The sequence below is a fragment of the Saccostrea echinata genome, unplaced genomic scaffold, assembly GCF_033153115.1.
Source record: "Saccostrea echinata isolate AGI-Se365-2 ecotype Australia unplaced genomic scaffold, CSIRO_AGI_Sech_v1 ptg000003l, whole genome shotgun sequence".
Taxonomy (NCBI): domain Eukaryota; kingdom Metazoa; phylum Mollusca; class Bivalvia; order Ostreida; family Ostreidae; genus Saccostrea; species Saccostrea echinata.
The window spans coordinates 6,683,864-6,710,250 of NW_026889752.1; the positions used below are offsets into that span (position 1 = coordinate 6,683,864).

Genomic DNA, 26,387 nt, shown 5'->3' on the forward strand with positions numbered 1-26,387 from the left:
AAGGATCTAAGTAATGGTGCAAGTGCGGGAGTGAATCACTCCCGCACAGATTTCGGCTCAAATTATCAGTATATGGCTATTTTATTATCATTTCTTACCTGAACTCATAAAATGATGTTATGCAAGACATGAATTTATCCAAATATATACAGAACAATCCATATACTGGTTATTTTTCGTGTATGTCAATATCACAAGTTGAATTTATCCGCCATGTTTACTGACCTTGATCGATTTTATTTTGGGACAGCTAATGAGAATTTGAGGTATAGGGAGCGGATCTATTTAAGATTTCCCTTATTGTAAGCATAAATATCGCTGTATAAAAGAAAAATATCACATGGAATGCTTTTATTTTATCGATATTTAGTGATACCATACAACGTAATCATTAACCAACACCGAAATTTACTTAATCAGGTTATTCTAAATTTCAAGCGCAAGTTCTTAGTACAACATGCAAGAACTGTCAAGGCTGCTGAGGATAACAACTGGTAAACACGCAGATTTAATTTACACGGTTTTGCGTATAAAGGGCTATGTTGTTGATAATGAATGAATATCTTTTTGGAAATTATTTGAATGCAAAAACAAAGTCATTTTGCCTGCGGTCGTCCGTGTCTAAAAAAATATATATATTTGCACCATTACGGAGATGCTGTGTAATTGTAGCCCTCATATGAATAAATTGGATTTAAAAAAAAAAATGGAGAGGGCTACATTATTGCAGCTGCTTCCATGGGTATAAATATTTTTGACCTCATAGTTTGACGTATTTTTTTTTTAAATTAACCTTTGGTCATAACTTTGGACAGTTGGTGCTAGGGCTATCATAAATCACATGCGTATTCTTTGTGACAAGACCAATTTATGACCCTTTGGGGTTGACCTTGGAGTGTGACGTACATTTCAAAAAAACTTTAGTCATTGGTCATAACTTTTGAACGTTTTGTGCTAGGGATTTGATGTTCTTGTGACGAGGCTTCACTTGAATACCAACAATTGTGACCTATTGTCCTTGGCCTTGAAGTTTGACCTCCTTTTGAAAATTAAACCTTGGGCATAATATTTGATTGGTTTGTGCTAGGGCAACAAGTTCTTCCCTTTTGCGCCATTAATTTTGACTAATTTGACCTTGAGTTTAATTTGATTTTCAAAAAAAAAAAAAATAAATAAATAAATAAATAAATAAAAAAATTAAAAAAAATAAAAAAAATAAATTTCTCCATAAATTGGTGCTAGGGCATTTTGTATTTCACAGTAATATTTCCTGAGAAAAGACTTGTACGAGGGGTGATCAAAAATTCGCGAACTATCTCTATATTTACAAAACCACAATTCAGATCAGTATGAAATTTGGCACACATATAGTCATACACATGCTCTTTAAATAGCAGATGTTACATAATGTTTTGCTTCGTGTTTGTGACGTCACATTGTGAAAATGACGTCAATATGTAGGTGACTTGTGAAAAAAATGGTTGACTCAGTCGTACTCGAGCAACGAACGGCTGTAAAGTTTAACATATATCTCGGAAATTCCTTTGCAGTAGAATATGATAATTTGTACACGGTTTATGAAGACAAACGACTTACAAGGAGTTCAATTATTAATTGAATTGATTGTTTTAGTGATGGCAGCGAGATGGTTTAAAATAATGGGGTTTTTTCTGTTGCCCAGCGAAAGCAAGCCGGTAAAAAGATGTATCCTTAGTTTAGCAATTTGTTTGAAAAGATCGCCGAGTTACAATTAGAAAAATAGTTGATTATCTGAACAATAAATTGATTATCAAATCCCTAAAATATCGTTTATTTTAAACTTTAAAAATGTCAGATATGACAAAAAGAAGGCGCCCATACTTTTTCCACATTGGATAAACGATGCCCCCGAGACAGAGGGCTCGGTATGTGATGGTCACCATGCTAACTTTTGGAAGGGATATCCTTATCAAGCCATCCTATTGCCGAGATTTCTGAAAGAAATGTTCTTGTTTTAAAAAATAACTTGCATGGTAAGAAATATAAGACTAGGAAAAATCTCTTATCTTCTGTGAACAGACCGCTACGAAGCGTGTCACGTGACCGCCTGAATCACGTGATTCGCGCATGGGCAGAACAATGGCAGATGTGCATTATAATCGGAGAGGACTACTTTAAAAAACAATGAACACTGAACCCTCATTTTCTTTCTTTTAAGGAAGTTATTCAATTAGTTCGCGAACATTTTGATCACCCCTCGTATTTGAGTAACAACATTTATTTTTTTATCTCTTGATCTTGAATTTGGAGTTTGACTTGCATTTGAGAAACTTTAACCTTCGGCATAAGCTGCCATTTCACAAACACATCTTGTTTCTAGTAAGTTAAGAGAACTTAGATACACAGAGCCTAAAACAAACAATATATTTTTATTTTTTGATTCTGGAAATCTTAAATGTTAATTTTGAGCATCCCTCTCAAGCGTACTGGAAAGTAGTATATGATTCAAGAGACCATCCAAGTATGACCTCGAAGGAAGTTACAAATAATGATGAATAATTTACACTATATTATATCCTCAGTCGAAGTAAGACAATGACTGTTTGAATTAAGGGGTAGTCCAAGGCAAAATAAAATAAAACTGAGGAAAAAACATTCATTGATTACGCCTTGTTTGAAGGCCAAGGATATGAATATATTTTTGAATTATATATATATTTTTTTTATTTGTGTGTTGTGGAGGGAGTGCTTACCTGTAAAAGTGTTGAATATATTAGGAGATACGATATCAATTCACATTTTTCTTTCATCTTTGAGTCCTCTTTTGATTCTTTTCCTATAAAAATAACACCTTATTTTTTTGAAATCAAAAATGTAATCAGAAGGCTTTCCATAAGTTGTTATCAGATTACAAGCATCGAATGTAAAACGCAAAGAAAGATGAATTATATATGCGATGTATAGAATGCCAATAAAAAAACATTACAGACCCAGTTCATGTTTTGAACACATACAAGATATAGATTTGTTCTCTAAAAGAAAGGCCTGTATCTTTAATTGCGGTAAATCTTGAAGCAAAATTTAGAACATCTTCATTGCCTCACCACATGTACAGGTTACATGCATATTTGATAAGTCTTAACTCTTACTGTATTAAGATTTCGTAGGATTTTCTTCTTTACGATTTCTATGTAAGAATTTGAACCTGTAATATGAAACCATCCAGCTCTGTGTGCAATGAACAAATCTGAATGTTTATTATTAGAAGATATATATCGTAAACTGTCATAAGTATTTGATTGAAATCTACCATGTTTTCGTTTTAAGGAATTTCTGATTCCCTAGTTCTACTTTACGAAACTGAGAATTTTCTAACCTCTCCCGAAGAACTTTGATTTTTAAAATATTCAGGAAAAATTTCATATGCATGTGAACTGTTTTGACAGATGTGTTATTTCCTTGCTGTACTTCTAAACGCCATCGCTCTATTATCAATCCAAATTAGACGAAGAATTCCTATGAATATGGGGAAAATACACCTTTTTTCCCCACATAAAAGATATTGCATTAAGATAGATTGAGTCAATTTTGGTAGAATTATCAGTAAAATATGATCACTAAAACAAACTGACCTTGAAAAAAGATAAAAACTCGTTATATATATGAATTCCTTGAAACTTTCAGTTTTGGCGAATTTATATAACAATTGCAGGTACAGTAAAATATGAAAGTTTACTTCGATGATAATTCAAATGAGTTCAATGTCATTAAAGTAAAGAAGCAAATTACACAGCACAAAAAGATTTAAAAATGCATCACAATAACATGTTTGTTACAGTGTACTATAGTATCTAAGAAATTTCAAACGAGTTTTGAACACATCATAAAACTGCCCATCTGTTAAGATATTAATTGCATGGGAAGTATAAGTACCAATTAACATTTTATTTCAACATTTAACTTTCGTTCTTTTGTAATCTGTTTATAAACTCCTGGTATTTAAAAGTTTTTGAAATGGAAACAGTCACGTAGCTGTGTGTAATTACATGAAGTTTATTAGGAAGGGCTTACAAACAACACTCCCAACACTAAACAAAAAGGCAGTAAATAAACTTATTTAAATTAGAACATTTTGATGATATGTTTTAAAAACGGTACTTTAAATGTTTTAGAAAATTTTGATTTATATAATATTTGTCTTACCTTCATGAACTTAAGGTTTTTTTTAATATACTTGAAGTACTACAAACACAAATTCAACTGAATTTTAAATTTTTCAAGTTAAGAGTTACTTAAAACACTTCCTTTGTGAAAGGGATTTTCCGCTTATTTCACTCATGCAATTATTATCAGCACAAAACACTTTTATAACTGACTTTATCACGCATGTCAAAATTTTACGTTGTTTATGCGCTTGGGTTCTGTTAAGTTAAAAATAAAATTCAAGGGGACGAAAATAAGCTCAAAATACATATGGAGTGAATATATATCTTAAAACTTATATCATTGTTGTGATGTCATTCCTTTATTCTTGCAGTCTAAAACTTGACCTTTGGCAGTCCGATAGTAGTGAACAGACTCTCCCAGTACTGATATCCTTCAAAATTGAAATGTTACGGAAGAAAAGAAATAAAAAGTGTGAATGTTTAGCAAACAGCAAATTAGTTAAATTTTATATAATTAAACATTGATGACTTTGAAACAGAATAATTCTCATACAGAATTGGAAAATAAAAATTTTAACTTCCAGTTAAACCGAATATACTCTAACAGGAAGGAAGAAAATGTGACGGACCAGATGAGGCAACAAAAAAGGTTTTAAGGGTCCTCCACACACACCCAAATCATGTTCTCATATTACTGAGCATTACCATTAACAAGCAAATCAACCATTAAAAACTGGCAAGGAATTGAAATATAATTTTTTTTAAATTTAATTTCATCAGTTTTAAGACTTTTTCCCACCTTTTTTTATAAGTAGCACAACATTTTTTCCCTTGCTAATATCATTAAGGAGGGATTCTTCTCATATTTCTTGTATTTAAAAATTGATGAAATTTTCATAGAATCAAGAAGACATAATCACTAAGTGATGGTATCATTAAGATTAAATTTGACCGTATTATTTTAGATCCAAGGTCAGGTCAATGTCATATCTTTTCCTTCATTTTAACAATAAAGAAAACACTGTTTCCAAACATGCGATGTCTACTTCTACTTCAAAAGTTTTTTTTTTTTTCTTTTTTGCGTAAAAAAATACTAGCATATAGGTTCTTTCAGACGATACTACCAAATTGACATGCATAATTGAACTAAAATAGATACTGGCTAATCCAAATTTCCTAAATTTTTCTTAAATTTTTAGGATATTTTAGTCATTTTATAAGCTTCGTATATTTAAATTTTTCATATTTTTACATATGATAAAGCAGTCATATAAAGATACAAATTGATACAAAACAAAAAGTTTCTCCATTTACTAAGGGAGAAAAACACTTTTTACAGATTTTTTGCTCAAATCTTTACTTAGATTGAAAGCTTTTTAAAGCTAATAAAATTGTCGTTTGTTTGTAAAATCAAATTTATTTGATGTATTTTAAAACCTCAGTCCATTATTATTAATTTTGCTTACATTTGAATTTTTTGGAAGTCTTTGATTGCTTGAAAATTCTTATTAAATTCATTGTTATGTAGTAATTTTGAGAAGCAGAAAAGGAGATTTTTTCATACGCCGTCATTCCGCCAAAAATATAGTCCCTCCTAGATTTCAAACTCAGTTTACCATTTCTATTTAAAGTTGTACAACAATGATGAGGAAAGAAAAATATGATTTTTTAAATTACTTACATGTAAATATATATGACACTTCGAATATTTCATCTAGTCAGAAACCAGATAAGAATCCCTCCTTAAGGTCAGAAAAGAACCAAAAATCTTATTTTATTAGTCATCATATTTTTTAAAGAAATTAATGAAAGCGATAAAAAAATAAATATAACTCATTTTCTTTAACATACATGGAGAAAAAAAAAAAGGAAGACTCCCGATAGCATAGAAGAAACATATATTGAATTAAATTACAAAAAAAAAAAATGAATTAAAATCAGACTTTGTGACTTAGAAAAAAAATTCAAAATCTTTGAAACAAAGTTCATTTTTAGAGTTATCTTTCCTGTTACCCAGGACTCAAAAACTTTGGTAAGTTTCCGCACTGTTACAACACGGAATGTAATACATGTAACAACGAAAAATGTAATAAACCCGGAATTTTGCTTTTTGTGTTATTACATTTTGCGTCGATATCAACGTAGAATATAATAACGCAACCCCCCCCCCCCCCAAAAAAAAAAAAAAAAAAAAAAAAAATTAGGATTATTACATTTTCCGGTATTACATTTTGTGTCGAGATCAACACAAAATGTAATAACGCAAAAAGTGATAATAACACTATGTTTGGATTATTACATTTTGCGTTGTTACATTTTGCGTCGAGAATAAGCAAAATGCAATAAGGTAAGATGTATTAACACACTTTTTGATCAGTCAGATGAGAATAATTTTCAACAGAGTTATGTATGAAGAAAATAAACGGAGAGAAAAGAAAACAAAAGAAAAATAAACATATGCAAATTCTCACATTAGATCTGATTTCATCATAATTATATTGATTTCATCGGCCATTTAAAATAAGTTGATATTCAAATCATAGTTGTTGCAAATTAGAAACGTGCGTGCCCACGTGTGTGTGTGTGTGTGTGTGTGTGTGAGAGAGAGGGGGGGGGCTATTCCGTTGATCAGTGTATCAGTCACGTAGGCATATTTCATGAAGCGCGCTAGCGCTTCATGAAAAATATGCCTACGTGCAAGTCTGTGTGATTTACACACCAATAATTCACACTAAACTTAAAAACATTCCTTATATTTACATTTTACAAATTTAAAAGCACCAGTAATATACTCAATATTTAAATTTCTTACTGTCCTATATCGTTACATTTTTATTTACATCTCTGTAGCCTCATTGTGACGTCACATTAGCACGAGTTTCACCGGGTATATTTCTACGCGTGAGTATACACAAAAATGACTTTCAAATCAATTTCACAGTTGGCTTAGTAGAAAAACACAGCAAATGTAAATATAAAAAATTGAACGCATCCGATGGAACGTAAATTACTGATATAAATTACTGGGTTTTTTTTCTTTTATCTTTAAATTTCAGATATATAATTAAATTTTATGCAATATGAATATTTGTTAATCAGTAATCTATTAGACGTATCATTATCTTGTGTTAGTAGATCCGGTCCACGTCACTTTCAACAGTTTTAAGTGTATAGTGCATAAAAAATTCACTTTTCTAATCGCATTTGACAATAATCATTTAAGTGATACATTATGAATGTGACAGTAATTGGATGAAAAGTGAAAGCCACAATGGTATGCATTCAATCTTGTTAAAACTATTAAGTTTTGACGGACTAGGTCACTTACGATCACATATGTGTCAAAAGTATTTTATGACAGCGTCTTTTTTTTTTTTTTACCACATTATAAGAGGTATACTGTATCAATTGCAAATGTGTATTTAATATATGAGCGTTGTTACTATTGTAAGTAAACATACACGATTAAATCAATTTTTGAATAACATACCAAACCAACTTCACAGACATTTAAAAAACTTGATAAAATTATATTTATCGTGATGTACTTGGACCACCTTTAAAAAACTTTAACACTGGTCTTTACTTTTGAACAGTTGGTGTTAGTGCTTTCATATTTCACATGTGTATTTTTTGTGACAAAACCCTTCCTTGGCACCATTAATTTTTACCATTTGACCTTGACGTTTGACCTACTTTTGAAAAACTGTAACCTTCCCAATAACTTTTCAACGTTTGGTGTGAAGGTTTTCATATTTCACAGGCATATTCCATGAGAAAAGACCTTTCTTGAGGTACCAACATTTTTGATCTCTTGACCTAGGGGTTTAAACTTTAACTTTCACCATCTGCCATACGGAGGCATCAGTGTTTCACAGATACATCTTGTTTCTAGGTAATAGTATTCTGTACATACATTTAAATAACATTTCAAAGGTTGCTTATTATAGCAACTAAGATGCTTTTAGTTTTATTTCCATGGAAATGTTTCGCGTGAATTAAAACCAAAATTAAAAATTAAAAAAAAAATACACGATAGTCTTGACACACAAGACGCAAAGCATCTCTATTGTGTCCTAGTGCATTTATCTATTCATGGATTTCAAATAATATTTTATATTATATCAAAGTTATCCTTCTTTCTTCTAGACATCAATACAAAATACGCAATTAATGTTTATAAAATTACTGAGTGTCATCAAAATGTATTTAATGTGCATGTTCATGTAAACGTCAAAGCCTTTGGAAGGGATTTGAAGCATCAATTAATCATTTGAAACACTTTTTTTTTAATTTGTACTATGCATTCACATGTAAGACTTTGATCTCCCACTGCGCCCCCTTCCTACACCAAGGGGTCATGATTTGAATAAATTTGAACCAACACTACTTGAGGATGCTTCCATATCAATATCATCAATCATAGCTCTGCTGGTTTTGAGAAAAAGATTTTTCAAGAATTTTCCTATGCATCCCTATATAATTAAATTTTGGTTGTAAAACACCATTTCATTGGATAAAAATTTTACTTTATATCGCATAAACTGTGTTGCCTACTTCACATTGACTTTCGTCTGAAACGTATCGATCCGCCTGAGGTTACATTTAAATTCTGAGCAATTTGAAGTTATTTTTAGGGGCAATAATCTTTTTTTTTTCTTACACTAAATGAATGAAAATGAAATAAAAGGAATGAATTTAATAGCTACCCAGTTTACGCTTTTACGGTTTTAATAGCTACCCAATTTACGCTTTTTTTAATAAACCGCTTCACGATTTTTATAATTAAAGCATGAACTACCCAAACCCAGTAAATATACCGTATAAATCGGGAAGCTATTAAATTCATTCCTTAAGTAAAACCTTGATCACCTATTGTCCCATTCTACAACCGGAGGTAATTATATCAACAAATTTAAATCTACACCACATGAAAATGCTTCCACATATATATGACCAATCTTGACTTTGATGTTCTTGAGAAGAATTAGATTTATTTTAAATATTTTACTATGTATTCCTATGTAAAACCTTTATCGTCCTTTCTGGCCCCTCACTACCATAGGGGGTCATGATTTGAGGATATTCGAATCTACATTACCTGAGGATATTTCTATATATAAATATCACCAATTATGGCTTTGTTGTCCTTGAGCAGAAGATTTTTAAAGAATCTTCCTGCATGTGTAAAACTTTGAAAGCCCATCGTTACCCCATCCCACCTCGGAGTCTCAGAGTCATGATTTGAACAAATTTAAATCTGCACTACTTCACGATGCTTCCACATCAGTTTTATAATTCCTGGACCAGTGTGAAGAAGATTTTTAGATAAAGGTCTGGAACACCATACATAGGGTACCCACTTTTGCTAATAAAATATTTTCGAATGCTCAAAGTTTTACTTTCTATTCATTTCTATTCATATATAATCAATCTATATTACTACCAAAGTTCATTCCGAAATTCATGTACTTCCCGAGATATGATGAAATCAATTCCAAAATTAACCTACTATTTAAGTCGACATTAGCTTCTGGGTTAGGCCCTGATTATTCACATGTATACAGACGGTGTTTGACCTGCAGCGAACAGCTGCCAGGGTTCGACACTATCATTTTTAGGCTTTAGTCCGGCCGGACTAGTGCTTCTTTACTTTTACTAGTCCGCACGCGATTTTATGAGTCCGTAAAAAACAAAAAAAAAAAAAACAATGTTTTGTAACGGCTACTTTAAAAATGAACATTGCAATGTACCTTTTATACTTTTTTTGAAATAAACAAAGCATATCCGTGAAATGTTTTACTCCAAGATTCGTTGAAATCTCGCTATCAGGAACTACGATAGTATTTCCGATCTCGTTCGTTTTTCTCTATACATTGCATCCGAACGTCCGACATCTTTCATTATGTGTCATACTAAATCATAATCGCTAAAATGTTTAATTATATACCAATCAGTCTAAAACTAGATGAGATCTCGTAGCGAGCAACGAGTAGGTCTTCCGTCCGATTTTTCGATGAGATGTGATTTTGATTAAGTATTCGTTAAAAGACAATAATATAAAGATTTCCCTCCTTAGATTTAAGTCTTTTGATTTATAAAACATATCTTGAAAATCTTTCGTTCAACATTGCTTTTCAAAATGTTTCCCTTTTTCGAGATATGAAGCGTAAAAGATTTAACATTCTGGCCACTTATGGCCCCTAGAGAATCAAAATTTTACAACATATTGTTGCATTTTTTTACGTTGAGCATTTTTGCTTCAGTAATTTATAACAAATTCTTGATCATTGAAGAATTACATATTAATCTTTTGGCCCCTCTGAGCCCCTTTTTGAAGGGATAGCCCCTTTTTCTTGATATCAAATGAAAGTCCTTGTGATTTTGAAAAGTTTTAGTTGTGGAGATATGCCGAATGGAAATATTTAGGGGCAACCCCTCCAAATCCTTAACGGGGCCGTTTGACAAAAATTGAAATGGTGCATATTGTTTAGGACATTATTCTGACCATCTTTTGTTCAGTATTGCTTATGAAAATATTCCCCCTTTTCGAGATATAAAGTGTCAAAGATTAAGCATACAGGCCCCTTTTGGACCCTTATTACGCAATATATGATCAAAATTTTATAATATATAGTTGCAAATTGTTAAGATAAACATTTTCGCTTCAAAAATTGATAACAAAATACATGTATTCATAGTTAAAGAGTTATAGATTAAAGACTTTTAACCCCTTTGAGGCCCTAATTTGAAGGGTCAGCCCCTTTTTCTTGATATCAAATGAAAGGACATGTGATTTTTAACATTTTTGCTCAACAACTGCTCAAAAGTTTCTTCTCGTTTTCGAGATATGTAGAATAGAACTATTTAAGGGCCAACCCTTCAAGTCCTTAATGGGGCCGTTTTGCTAAAATTGAAAGGGTGCATATTGTTCAGAATATTATTCTGAACATCTTTTGTTCAATATTGCTGATGAAAATATCTCCCCTTCTTGAGATATAAAGCGTCAAAGATTTAGCATGCTGGCCCCTTTTGGTCCCTTATTACGCAAAATATGATCTTAATTTTGTAATATTAAGTGGCAAATCGTTAAGATAAACAGTTTTGCTTCAGTTATTGATAACAAACTATTGATAGTAAGAGAGTTATAGATGAAAGACTTTTGGCCCCTCTGAGCCCCTAATTTGAGAGGTCAGCCCCTTTTTCTTGACATCAAATGAAAGTTCTTAACATTTTGCACATCTATTGTTATATATGTCTAAACAAAATATTTACAGGTAAAAATATATTAAAGAAAACGTGTAAAATTTTGTGAGATGTTTCGGAGTCATTTTTTCGAGCCCCACCGAGCTTCGGCGCCTTTTGCGCTAGAAAGATTTGGACACCCATGTGACGGTACATATTGTCGTTTTGTACATATTGTCGTCGGCGACAATATTTACCTACCCTCACTGCACATATTGTCTTTCATCGGAACATATTGTCGCCGTCTGAAAAATTACACATGCACATATCGTCGCTGGCGACATTATGTACCTCAACCTCACTATACATATTGTCGCCCCACAGATATTGTAGCTTAAAGTTTTCTTTTGTTGTTTTTGGTAGTTTTGTGAATGTAATTGGTGCGTGAATCACACAGACGTTTCTCGTATGCCATTTCATCCAGCGTGATTGTGACGGTACATTTTGTCGTCCTGTTCATATTGTCGTCGACGACAATGTGTACCTACCCTCACTGCGCATATTGTCGTCCATCAGAACATGTCGCAAGACAATGCACAGCAATGCTCCACATAAATATGACTAATCATTGCTTTGCTATTTTTGATGAGATAATTTTTAAAGAATTTTCCCATATATTCTTATGTGGAACTTTGATCGCCAATTGTGGCCCCACCTTAGGCCCGGTTTGATTTGAAGATACTTGAATCTATGCTACCTGAGGATGCTTCCATATAAACATCACTAATCACGGGCTTACTGCTGTTTTTCAGTGGTGGATCCAGAAATTTCAGAACTGAGGGGTGGGGAGGGGGATGTGCGGTTCAGAATATTTTGTTTTTGACAAGCCAAAAAAATGAAAGTTGTATGTAATGATGTGTTACTGTATATGTTAAGTAAATTATGAAATCTTACCTGTGGACTAAATTCAGAGTATTTACAAGTTAAACAAACAGAATTTGCCAAAGCAAAAAAAAATAAAAATAAAAATAAATAAATAAATGATTAAATAAAAATAAAATCAAACCACCGGGGGAGGGGGGGGGGGTAGCGCCGATGCTACATCTGTCCAGATTTTCTGTATATATTCCTATGAAACACTTTGATCACCCAGTGTGGCCCCACCCTACCCCTGGGGTCATGATTTGAAAAAAAAATTGTTTTTGTTTGTTTGTTTGTTTATTTTTTTGTCTTGTTTTGTTTTGTTTTGTTTTGTTTTTTGTTTTTTGTTTTTGTTTTTTTGTTGTAGTTGTTGTAATAATGTCCATCTCGAGAGAATTTTTCATTCGTATGTAGACGTCACCACTAGCCGGTGGAGGACTGCAAATAAAGACCTATACTGGGAACTCAGGGTCATTGAGCAGTGAGGGATCTTTTTCGTGCCAGCTAGGACATCAAAATTGAACATACGCTATGTAATGAAGCTTTTCACAAGTTGATCTGTTTGACAAACAGAATTTGCCAAAGCAAAAAAATAAATAAATATATAAATAAATAAAATCGAATAAATGATTAAATTAAAAAAATCAAACCACCAGGCGGGAAGGGGGGGGGGAAGGAGGGGTGTAGCGCCGATGCTACATCTGTCCGGCTTTCAAGAAGATTTTTAAAGATTTTCTGTATATATTCCTATGAAACATGATCACCCAGTGTGGCCCCACCCTACCCCTGGGGTCATGATTTGAAAAAAAAAAAAATATTTTGTTTTTGTTTGTTTTGTTTTGTTTTGTTTTTTGGTTGATATAATGTCCATCTCGAGAGAATTTTTAATTCATATGTAGACGTCACCACTAGCCGGTGGAGGACTGCAAATAAAGACCTATACTGGGAACTCAGGGTCATTGAGCAGTAAGGGATCTTTTTCGTGCCAGCTAGGACATCAAAATTGAACGTACGCTATGTAATGAAGCTTTCACATAAGAATCATATCTTCTGACCCAATAGTTCTTGAAAAAAATGATAATTTTTTTCTTCTAAATATTCTATGAAAAGCTTTGATCACCTTTTGTAGCCACACGTTTCCCCCGAGGGACATGATCAGCATAAAACTGAATCTACACTTCATAATGAAGCTTTCACATAAGTTTAAACTTTTCTGACTCTGTGATTCTTGAGAAGATTTTTAAAAGATGTTACTAAATTAATTTTCTCTAATTCTTATCTACTTCCCTTGAAAGAGTACAAATCCCTTCATTTGAACAAACTTGAATATCCTTTATTCACGGATGTTTTGTGGCAAGTCTGGTTGAAATTGACCCAGTACATGTAGTTCTTGAGAAGAAGCTGAAATTGTGAAAAGTTTACAGGCAGAGGGACGGTCAGACAAAATGTGATCAGAAAAGCTCACTTGAATTTCCAGTTCAGGTGATCTAAAAATGTCAACCCCAACACCAATTATATCGGCACATGATCGTATATACGAATGACGCAAAAAATATTTCCCAAATAATCATTACTACTGAACAAAAAAAAAAAACTAATACATTTTGTACTCAATCTCCAAGTATATATTACAAGAAAAAGAATAGACTGATTTATCAGATATCTCAAGAATTGTGTTATCTTTAGCATATCATAGTGATGTACACAATTTTCCGACCAAAAAGTTTTCTCCCTACAGTATATGAATATCCAGTATATGAGATGATTATACAAAATTATCTATTTTTAATGCATAATTACAGCAAAAGAGAAGTCGGATGCTATGAGCCGTCCATCAACTGGAGGGGGTCCTAAACCTCCCTCGCCTACCCCAGTTGAGACCGAGTTGCTCAACAGCATGGATGACAGACCAACTCTTTGTGGTCTTTCCTCTGGTCATGATACAGAGGAAGGTATTTGGAACAAGAACTGTCATAAATTTTGATTTTTAATTTGCATAAAATATATATATTGTATTGTTCAGAGATTTATTAAACAGTTAAGTTTTTACATGAGAAATAAGAACTAAAGAGTGTGCAACTAATGTTACTATAAGATGAATTGTCTTAATATTTCAAAAATGAATGTCAAAATTTTTAAAAACAATGTAATATTCATTTTCAGTAATCTTGGCATTGTACTATCGACATTAGACTTTAGCAGTACTGCCACTGGTGTAGCGGGTACTTGTTCACTTGCCACCAACAATGAAGAAAATTTTAATGGTATAACATTTGTAATTTATCTGAATATATTTTGATATTGCATTCAAAACTTTTGCCAGGGCATGGAAAACCAATTTCAATGTGGATGGGGTCCGGGTTACAATTTGTGAAAAAAATGAATGACATATTTAAGTTCTGTTCAACTTTTGAATATAGGCCAGCATCTACGTAAATTTAGAACAATTGATCATGTTGATAAATTCAACAGAGGCCTGTGAACCACAATGCTCACCTGTGATAACATGACTTTTTTTTCATCAGCATATTTTCTCCTATATATTGCTCCTGTATATTGCTATGTAAAATTTTTATTCCCAACTGGAACCCCACACTACCCCCAAGTGTCATTATTTGAACAAACTTGAATCTACACAGTCTGAAAATGAGTCCGTATCAGAATGACTATGACAAATTTTAGAAATTTATTTTTATTACAAACAAAAAAAATAATGTGTCTGTATTTATTTGATAGATGACACCACTCTTACCCTATTGGACTTGAGCAATGTGCAGCCAATATCCGTCCCTTCATCCTCCAGCTGTAAAAGTACATCAAAGCGAAGGAAAACTATGGAGGATGAAGAAATACTTACTCTTCTTGCCGAGAGAGAGAGAGAGAAATACAATCAGGAAGTAAAAAAAATTAAAAGAAGAAACAGAATATTACAAAGTTAAAACTATGTATCTAAAGATGAAATTGTCTCACAGGAACAAGGTTTCTGAACAATGAGTCTGTCGTTCAGTGTGTTTCTTCCCATTTCATTAAGGAATAAGTATCATAATTGAAACATTCTTCAGATAAAATATAAAATCAAAGACCAGGGTCATTCCACTTACATTGTGGCATTTCGGCAGATTTTATTGTCACTGGACAGATAGCTCAGTTGGTAGAGCCCCATGACTTGTGATTCAGGGGCTCAAGATGAAATCTTGGTCCCGGTCATACATCTTTGTCCACGACAAATATATGAATCATACATGGTACATGTAGTAGTACATGAGAAAATGAATTGTTTGCGTATATGAAAGGAATCTTCGGGGAATATATTTGGAAATGGAATGAATTTAATAGCTACCAAAGTTATACTGTATAACCTGGGTTGGGACAGTTTACGCTTTATAAACCGTGAAGCGGTTTATAAAAAAATGTAAACTGTTCCAACCCAGGTTATATCGGTATAACTTGGGTAACTATATTAAATTCATTCCTTGTAATTTAATTTTCCATCATTAAATTTAGAAAATAAGACAATTTTTCCTTCAAAAATGTCTTCGAATTGTGCATATTTCAAATGTAAAGTCAAGCGGATTAATACGGTTTTGACATAAGTCATTGTGACGTAGGCAACACAGGTTATACCATTTAGATTAATTTTTTTATCCAAACAAATGACGCGTTAAAAACAAAATTAAATTTTTTGAAAATATTTCATTGCTTCGATAAGATACTGACCATTCTTGCCAAAATTTCAGATACACAAAGCAAGTATTTTAATCTTGTATATCATGATATTCTTGAAATATCCGAAAATAAGAGCCTTGTAGGAATCATTTCTAAATTGCAATAGTTTTCAATAGTTCAATTTATTCTATGCATGAATAATAAGCAAGTTACTTGAGGTTTGTTTTGCAGGTCAAGGTCTTTTACATATGACACTTATTCCTTCTTTCATTTGTCCATATGAGCCTTTATATTCTGAAATGATTTAATACAAGTAGGTCATTTCAAGATTTATTTAGAGTGGTACATTTTATTCTAAATGCAAGTGAACAAGTACCTGACTTTAAATTATTATTGCTGCTGAGTGATAATTTGATGGTACAATTTTCCAAGAATTACTGAATATTTCTGATAAATTTGTGTCATTCATGGTCTTTAATCAAATTTACAGATATTAATTAACTTTGAATATTAAATATTTTAATTGTATTTTTCAATTTCATGGACATTGCACTCTTTGTGGAATCACCTGTTGTTGTGTCAACAAGAAATACAGTAACTAGTTTTTTTTTTAATCATTACGCAAAATTACAAAGCAACACATGTCTTTTCATTGAAGCAGTAACTAGTTTAGTTTACACAAATATATGTAATATAAACTTCGAGTTCTAAATACTTGTATCAGTATTTTACATCCACTTTAAGTCCCATGGTCTTCTTGTTTTGTATTCTGTTTCATATGCAAAGTTATTTTTTCTGAAATCTGGATTTTACTGTGAGAGAAGCCTATTTTTACAGATAATAGATTGATTTCATAAATCAGCTGTTTAAGACATTTGAAACTTGATTTATGCTACACTTCATGTAATTCAAAAGTAATATGAATTATTTAATTGAAATATGCACTAATATATGTATCAGTGCTTTGTTTGAAGACTAAATTTTTTTATGTATATGTTATTTATAAATTGGGATATTGTTGGTACCAAACATTTGAGAAATTTAATGAAATTTCAATTATTTTCTGAAATAAGAATGAACAAAAAATTGTAGCCATTAAAACCTGGTGCATTTATTAATTTATAAGTATGACAAACTTCCATTTGAGAAAAAAAAATTGACAATGTAAACTATTGAAGACTGAAGTTATTTTGAAATAATGACAAGGAAAGCATCATTCGAAACAAACATTATTATATTTATTAAAGTTATCATAAATGCCTGTATGTAAATCCGAACCACGTACTATATGTAAATATTTTCAAGCCACGTACAGTTTAGCCAAATTAATACACCTATTCATTAACTCTTCTTATTAGTTTTTTCTATGCAATACAAAAGGAAATTTTCTTCCTGAGATATACCACACAAGAGTCAAAAGAATATTGTAATAATTTTACAGAAAATTACATCTTGCAGAAATTATACATATTGATTTATTCTTTAATATCATATCAGTGTTTCATTACATCAAAGTGAAAGTTCTTTAATAAATGTTTTCATCGAATCTATAATGTTGATTTTTGTTAAATTATTTTACACATTACAATGATTTTAAGGAAGGTCTGAACACTAATAAAACATGTTGTTTTTTTTTATTTAAGAAAACAGTATTATATAAAGTTGTACATACTGAGTTTATTTAGTTCAGTGTCAATGTAGTGTATCTGTCTTATTTTTCCATAAAAATATATAATTACAAGTCAATGAAGTGCTAGTATATAAATATAATATAATAAACAATTATATAATTAGTTACTTGTGTTTTCTTTTATTGATTTCCGGTATATCATTACTGGTAAATTTTAAGTAGTTCAAAAATGTTTTTTAGAAGTGTTCATCGTTGTACTGAAAATTTTTACTTTTAAAAATCTATATTTCAATGCCATAATAAACTATTATTACCACTTATAACCTAAAAGGTTGCAAAGCATACATAATAAAAAACAAGATGTGTTTTTAAAACACTGATGCCCCCTGTATGACAGCTTTTGACGAAGGTCAAACTCCAAGGTTTAGGGTAAGAGAGCAAAAATATTGTTAAAAAAATAAGGACATTTCTTAATGAATACCGTAAATCTGGAAATTTTTACTGTAGATAAATTTTTAGCGAATTTGCGCGTGCAGTGCATTCGCAAAAATATTTTTCTTAAAAATAAATCAGCAACAAAATATGTAAACGGAAATTTTGCTGACAGCGGGTGTCTATTTTCAAACCGGCGAACAAGTATTCGTAAGCAGTGGTCATTTTAAGAAACCCGTTTACGACAGATTGTTAACAAGATTTGATTTAATAAAGTGTAAGAAAACTTTAAACAGTTTAGATGTTTTACTTCTTCTAATATTTTTATCTGATTAATGAACGGTGACATTGTTAAATATTGTATGTACATGCGTAATTTATTGTATGCACATGGGTAATTTATAATCTGATTATTGAACATTGGCATCGTTTAATATTGTATGTACATGTACATGCGTAACTTATAAAGTATTATGAAAATTTTAAGCGCTATTTAATTTAAGCCCCAATGACAATTCGCAAAATTTTGAAACGTAAAAATTAATCAACAGCTTTTTGACCCAAATTCGCAAAAATAAATCGACGTAAAAATTTCCAGATTTACGGTATGCAAGTCCAAACAGCAGCCGTTCAAGTATGGAACGTAGTATGTATACACCATCATCAATATCCAGTATATCGTTGCGATCAATATCCCTATATTGTGCAAAACTGCACAGGCCAGAGTGATATCACTCGCCTTTTCAGGAGTTGTTCTCAAGCCGCTATGGAGACATGGAAATCTCTTCTTCAAGATGCCAAAGGTTTGTTCGATGACAACTCTGGTTCTTGAATCTTGCTTCCGCATCATTTGAAGGGACGGGGTACGGTGTCATTAGGTGGGGTTTGCAAGAGTAACCAGAGTCCCCCAAGAGTAGTCCTGGATATTGTCCTTAAATATAAAGAAATGGTATAAGATTACTTGAAATTATCATATTTGTGCCCCCCTCTTTTAATCAAACTTTAGCAAAAAAAAAAAAAAAAAAAAAAAATACTATTCTAATTTTTGAGTGAACTCAATAAAAGTGCAATTAGCGCTAATCGGTGATTTTCCACGGTAGTGCTCCCAGGCAATTAATGTCAATAGCAGTAAAGAATGGTTTTTCAACCTTGGAAAGGGGGGGGGGGGGGTGGTCCTTAACATATGCACTCGGTAATAAAATAGATAACGTATGTGGTATATATTGAATGACAATGACATTTCAAATACTTGGGTCAAATGTCAGGTGCTTTGATGTTTGTACAACTCTTTGTTTATGCCTGTTCACAGAATTGTATTGTTTGTATTAGTCTAGTTTTTATGAGATCGATCACAGTTCGTTATCTTCATCTTTTTCATTAGATCTTAAAACCTTTGGATCCAAACCCCAAAAGTTGCTCCAATTTGCCACTCTTAGGGAAATATCGATGATTAGCATCACACTTTTATAGAATTTTGTAGAATTCACCGCTGTCGTAAAATGGGATTTCTTTCCATATACATGTATATATATTGATTTCAATAATTATTCAATTTAACAAAACTTTAATTTACAAATGAAGTACCTAGGACCATGAAATAAGTAACTATGTGAACACATTTAAAAAAAACCCATCAAGCATGTTGCAACTAATAAGGGAAAATGATAACCATCTTCTATATGAAAAGTTTTGAAATTATCCACTATTTTGGCTTTGAGTATTCTTAATTATTTTCTTTAATTTGCATTCAATTTTGTTATTGAGGTAGTGCCCCCCCCCCCCCCCCAACACCTGAAGTGTGGATGCCCCCTTCTTAAATTAAGTAAGAGTCTTCAACTTCTCAAGAATATGAGATTTCTCAGTCAATCACACCCATTTTTCGTTCCATACAGGCAGGATTGTACATTTTCTTAAGTTTAGAGAATGGCCATGCATGTATACATACATTTACGTTATAATAAACTTTATTATATAGTGTACATGGCCAATCTCTAAACGTAAGAAGTACAATCTGCTTGCATGAAACGGCATAGGTCGTGATTGAGTGTGATTGATGGGGAAATATTATATATTTGAGAAAGTATAAGTTCTTACGATTTTTTAAATAATTGTATGTGTGGGTGGAGGGGGGGGAGGGGGGTCCACATTTCAGGTACCTGTGAATCCCACCTTTCCCATTTATTTTTTTTTTTTTGGCCAATTATGTGTACATGATGGCATAAATAGAAATCGTTCCATATCTTTTCTTTCTTTTTGTATTTTTTTTTAAAGTTTTATTGCAACAAAGTATAAGATGTATGCGAAAACAAAACGGCTTGATTGTTTTATTGATTCGAAGGATTTATGGTACGATGTAACTTGCATCCATTTGTTCTGTGATTACTTCCCTTGTTTTGTTGTTTACCTGCGATGGAATAGAAATGCTTTTTCACTCCATCAGCTGCATGTCTTGCTGGCATCCTTATAAATTGCCATGACATCTGACACAAAGCATGACAAACATCCTTAACCGCCCTACACACAGTGGATGGGGACAGGCTGTCAAATGCATCGGCTACAAAGGAATAAAAAGCTCCGGTGGCGAGAAATCTCAGTGTGGCCATAACCTGCAGAAGGGGTGTGAGGGCACAGCTTCGCAGAGTATCTCTCTCGAGAAATCGTCTTAATAAATTCACCACGAACAAAATTGTGTTCGGGCGAAAACGATACCTTTTGAAAATCTCCTTCTCTGGCATTAATTCTAAAGGATTTTCACGGTCAACAAGCCTGTTGTGAGCAACTCTCTGTCTATGTCGACGTCTACGACGCTGCCGTCGGTTGTTCACCGCCATGTTTGAGATTTTTTTTAAGGACTTAAGTTTACTATGAAGGTTACCTAAGTTTTTCCTCAGTTTGAGTAAGAAAAAGAACTTAAGTTTTTTCGAGAAATGCAATATTTTGAGTTTTCTCAAATTTGAGATTTTTCTCAGAAATTTGAGTAAAAACTAAGACTTCAGTCTGAGATTTAACTTAATTTTTTTTTCGAGAAATCCAAGCCTGGAGATGTTATAATGATGCATCATCCCAGAAAAAAACCTTTAAAATTGGTCGATTAGTTTCTGAGAAATCGCGTGTACTATGAAAAGGGAATAATAATAATAATAATAGGAAACAGAAGAAAAAACAGTAAGGTCTTCCGAAGGAACTCAAAAGACCTTAATAATAGGGAAAAAGAAACCGAACGAAAACAATAAGGTCTTTCGTTGGAAACGGATGACCTTAACTAGATTGATAGATAAACTGCCTTAGCTTTCATTCAGTTGTATTAATATTGCATTGTCTTGAATATCATTTGTTCAATATTACTTTTAAAAATAATTCCAGTTTTGGGAAATAACACTTACTATTCTAGACCCTTAAGACCCACTATATGGAAGACATGAAAAAAATTTTAATCTATCATTATGCAATGAGTAGATGATCGTTCTTGCTTTAGTTATGTTTAACAAAACATTGAGTGTGAAAGACACGTATAGGTTAAATGACTATACATCCAGTGGAAATGGTTGGACGGGAAGTACACTTTAAATCTTTATAATTCACTTCCTGTGTGACTGGAAGTGCTCAAAACTACTTAAATTTCCACATCGAGCGTGTAGGAGTTATCCTTGAAAGTTTCGTTGACAAATACTCAATTTTCGACCACTTCCGGTTTGGACGAAACATACTTTCGGTGGAAATGGTCAGACGTGAAGCATTTTTTCAAACTTTATTATGAACACTTACATTCATTAGAAACTTAAAAAAAATATTTCAAACCACTTCCGGTTGACAACGGAAGTGTCGACGGAAAAAATGAAACACGCTAGCTACGAGGGGTGATCAAAAAGTTCGCGAACTATCTCTATATTTACAAAACCACAATTCAGATTAGAATGAAATTTGGCACACATATAGTCATACACATTTTCTATAAATAGCAGGTGTTATATAATGCTTTGCTCCGTGTTTGTGACGTCACAATGTGAAAATGACGTCAGATTGTAGGTGACTTGTGACAAAAAATGGTTGACTCAGTCGAACTCGAGAAACGAACGACTGTAAAGTTTAACGTATATCTTGGAAATTCCTTTGCAGTAGAATATGATAATTTGTACAAGGTTTATGAAGACAAAAGACTTAACAGAAGTTCAATCATTAATTGGATTGATTGTTTTAGTGAAGGCAGGGAGATGGTTAGAAATGATGTTTGCCAGCAAAAGCAAGCCAGGGAAAAGATGTGTCCTTAGTTGGGCAATTTGTCATGAAAGAACGCCAAGTTACAATTTGAAAAATAATTGAATATCTTAACAATAATACAATTATTAAATCCCTAAAATATCGTTTACTTTAGACTTTAAACATATGAGATATGATAAAAAGAGGTCGTCCATACTTTATCCACAATAAATAAACGACGCTCCCGGGTCAGAGGACTCGGGTTTTGATGATCACCATGCTAATTTTGGGAAGGGATGTCCTTATCCACCCATCCTATTTCCGAGATTTGGCCATTTCTGACAGATGGTCTGTTCTTATGAAAAATAGCTTGCATGGTAAGAAATATAAGACTCGGACAAATCTTTAGACTCTTGTGAACAGAACGCCACGGAGCATGTCACGTGACCGCCTTGATCGCGTGATTCACGCATGGGCAGAACAATGGCAAATGTGCATTATAATCAGAGAGGTCTACTTTAAAAAATAATGAGCACTGAAACCTCATTTTATTTCTTTTAAGGAAGTAATTCAATTAGTTCGCGAACTTTTTGATCACCCCTTGTACATAGGCACATATACAAATCAAGACTTACCATCCCCGAAAGTTTCATGACTTTATATTTAATCATTTCTGAGAAAACGCCCAGACAAAACTTCATTTGAAAAATTGAAATTTGGCCATAACTCGCGGCCGGAAGTGACTTTTCAAAACGATTAAAAATGACACCAGTTCATTTAATTTCCCATCAATGCTGAAAGTTTCATAAAGATCTAATCGAGGCGTTTTCGAGAAATCTTCTGCACAAAATTGGTAAGAAGAATAATAATAATAGTGGAAAAGAAACAACAGAATAATAAGAAGGTCTTCCGTTGAAGACGAGTCGCCCGCGTGGCGCAGTGGTTAAAGCGTCTGCTCTAGAGTCGCGAAGTAAGGAGTTGATCCTTATGTCGCGGGTTCGAATCCCACTGTGGGACGTGGAGACCGGTCCTTCGGATGAGACCGTATAAACCGAGGTCCCATGTCACAGAAGGTGCTGGCACGAAAAAGATCCCTCACTGCTCAATGGCCGTAAGTGCCGAGTTTAGGACAAAATTTGCAGCTCTCCACCAGCAAGTGATGGCGTCTCCATATGAGTGAAAAATTCTCGAGAGGGACTTTAAACAACCTACAAACAAAAATCCGTTGAAGACGAAAGACCTTAATTCAGCGCTGAATTGACTTGACTCGGAATAACCCAACTTCCCACCAAGAAGCTAGAAAGCTAAAAATACATGCGGTGTTTTCCAGTGAAAGTGTCGAGAATCGAACCTCAGTAATTTATTGATTTTTTTTTTCTCCAGAAATTCTTATTAGTCCGTTCTGACTAACTAGTCACGATTTTATTAGTCCGAATGAAAATGTATTAGTCGGAGACTAACGGACTAACGTTAATTAGAATCCTGGCTGAATAGTATTTGCACAATCTTTCAACATTTTAAAGTTGATTTTTTACTCCAGATCGTAAGGTTAAACCAGTAATAATTCCTTTGATTACTTTCGCGAAAAAAAAAAAAAAAAAAAAAAATAGAAAACGTTTGCTTCAACAACTTCACAGCCATGTCGTTTATTAATTAATGCTAAAAGAACTATGATTGAAAGATGGTTGAACAAAATTTTCCCGGAATGTATAATATACCTTTTGATTTTATTAAAAAATATACCGCTAAAAATCTTGTGGTAACTTAATAAGACAATATAATCAAATCAGATAAAATTTTGTAGAAACTGAGTGCTAATAAACAAATATTCAGAGAGTATAGAATAAATTCCGGGAAGAATTCATCCCGTCGTTCCTGCTTTACAATTAGCTAATGTCGAGTAAAAAAATAAGGTCAATTTTGGAATATGATTTCAGCATATCTCGGGAAGTATACGGAATTTCGGAAAGAACTTTGGTAGCAACGTATATTGTTTATATGTGAATTGTTATGAATAGAAAGTAAAGTTTTAGATCATTTGATTTAAAAGTATTTTATTGCCGAATGTGGGTGCCCTATGTAAGGAGTTCTATACCTTTATTTTTTTTAACACCTTAATTTTTTAAAGCGATCTAAGGGCCTGTGGCTTAGGGTGTAAGGTATTCAATATATACAGGTATGTCTTTGTCACTCGCCTAGCTACAATTAAGTACACAAAAATAAATCTATGATGCATGTATATTTACTCGAGGTGATGCCTCTTGGCTGCTTGCCACTTGGTAACACATGTTACCAACACTGCCTCTTGGCTATACAAACTACTTTGTAATTATTGTTACCAGCACTCACCACTAGGCTATTTGCCACTAGTCACAATCTACAGCATATCCCTTAGTCATCCTGGCTCTCTGTGATCACTTGGTTACTTTGATAAAATGTAAAACAACTTTATACAAACTCTTACCAACTACCCCGTGGTCTCCATGACTTTACCTGAGAGTAAAACATAGTCAATTGTCAAACAGGACACCACAGTAAACCCGTACTCTGTACAATTTTACAATTGGATATTCTGCTAAATGAATCATCTTGATGTCAATTTTTTAATATTGTTTTACAGGCAAAAATCCTAAATCTATAACATTCTTTCTTGTATTCTCAATCAATCAAATAAGTTACAGTTTTGTACTCCGTTTGGCCCTAGATACCATGGAGCAAAGAAGAGGCACATTTATTTATTTATTTATATTTATAGTATTGCATTAGTTTGTTTGCTTAATACTCAGGAGCAGAGAAGATTTTCAAAGCATTAATGCATTTTCGCTATATAATGAATAGAGCCTCGCCAACACACCAGAACCCCTGACCCAGGGGCCATGAAATTCACAATTTTGGAGCAGGAACCCTTGCTCATCCTAAACCTGCACTCAGTACATCAGTACCCAGGACCAGAGAAGATTTTCAAAGAATTAATGCATTTTCACTACATAATCATTAGAACCCTAACTAACACCAAAACCATTGATCCAGGGGCCATGAAATTCACAACTTTGGAAGAGGTACCCTTGCTCATCATAAATATGCATTTAGTTTGTTTGTTTAATACCAAAGAGCTGAGAAGAAGATTTTCAAAGCATTAATTCATTTTCATCATAACATAAATAAGCCCCCTCCCCATAGAAACCCTGACCCAGGGGCCATATCTTTCACAATTTTGGAAGAGACACCCTTGCTTATAATAACTATGCATTTAGTTGTTTGCTTAATACCAAGGAGCAGAGAAGATTTTAAAAGTATAAATTCCTTTCAGTATATAATAAACAAGAGGCCTGGAATTGCTCTGATGATGAATTGTACAACCCTCTCACTTTTAATCTAAACCTCTTAATATCCTAAATATTTAGATAAAACCTTGAAATTCCAAAAGTAGGTCAACATCATCTACTTTTTGACTAACATATCCATAGAACCAAGATGCATCAACTGACAAACTGATTGATATTATTTAAAATCTACTTTTTAGTTGACACACTTAGAGGATTCAAAAATTGTATGTTGATTCTAGGCCAATTAGAATCTGAAATAATTAAATATAGTTACGAAATTCCAAGAGAAGGTCATGGTGACTAGCTTCTTGGTTGAAACACTCAAAGGGCTCGAGGTGCTTCTTCTGACAAGGTTTAATGATTCTAAGCCAACTAGTATCTGAAATATTTAAATATAGCAATATAATTTCAAAAGTAGGTCACTGTGATCTACTTTTTGACAAGTATGTTTCAAGGCCCCAAAGATGCATTAATCTACAAAGTTTGATGATTCTTAATCTCCAAGTATCTGAAATAATGACGTTAAATGTTTTGAAATTGAATAGCTATAAAATTCAGACAAAGTAGGTCACAGTGACCTACTTTTTGGTTGACGCATATCAAAGGCCCATGATGCATAAACTGACAAGTTATGATGTTCGTTGGATTCAAAGTGTCCAAGATATCCATCAAAACCAAATTACCGCGGTAAAACGAATACCTGAAAAATTCAAAAACTAGGTCACCTACTTTTAACATGATGTGAGGTCCTAAGATGCATCAACTGACAAGGTTTGATGACCCTAGTTGTTAAAGTGGGCAAAGTATCAAAGATTTAACAAAACAGAATTTTAGGTCAACTTTTAAGTGACTTTGAGACTATTCCCTTTGTCCCAGGGTGATGTC

The 26,387-nt window shown here is 32.8% G+C and overlaps 1 protein-coding gene across 1 annotated transcript in view; it reads right to left on the bottom strand.

Moving 5' to 3' along the window:
• LOC133178786 (uncharacterized) overlaps positions 1 to 20,810 on the bottom strand; it is a 51,084-nt gene extending 30,274 nt beyond the window's left edge. The window contains exons 1-2 of the mRNA XM_061313483.1: positions 20,384 to 20,810; positions 2,733 to 2,815 (exon numbers count right to left, since the gene is read on the bottom strand). Coding sequence (XP_061169467.1) covers positions 2,733 to 2,815; positions 20,384 to 20,810 — 510 coding nt within the window. The remainder of the gene's footprint in view (positions 1 to 2,732; positions 2,816 to 20,383) is intronic.
• Positions 20,811 to 26,387: the final 5,577 nt, after the last annotated feature.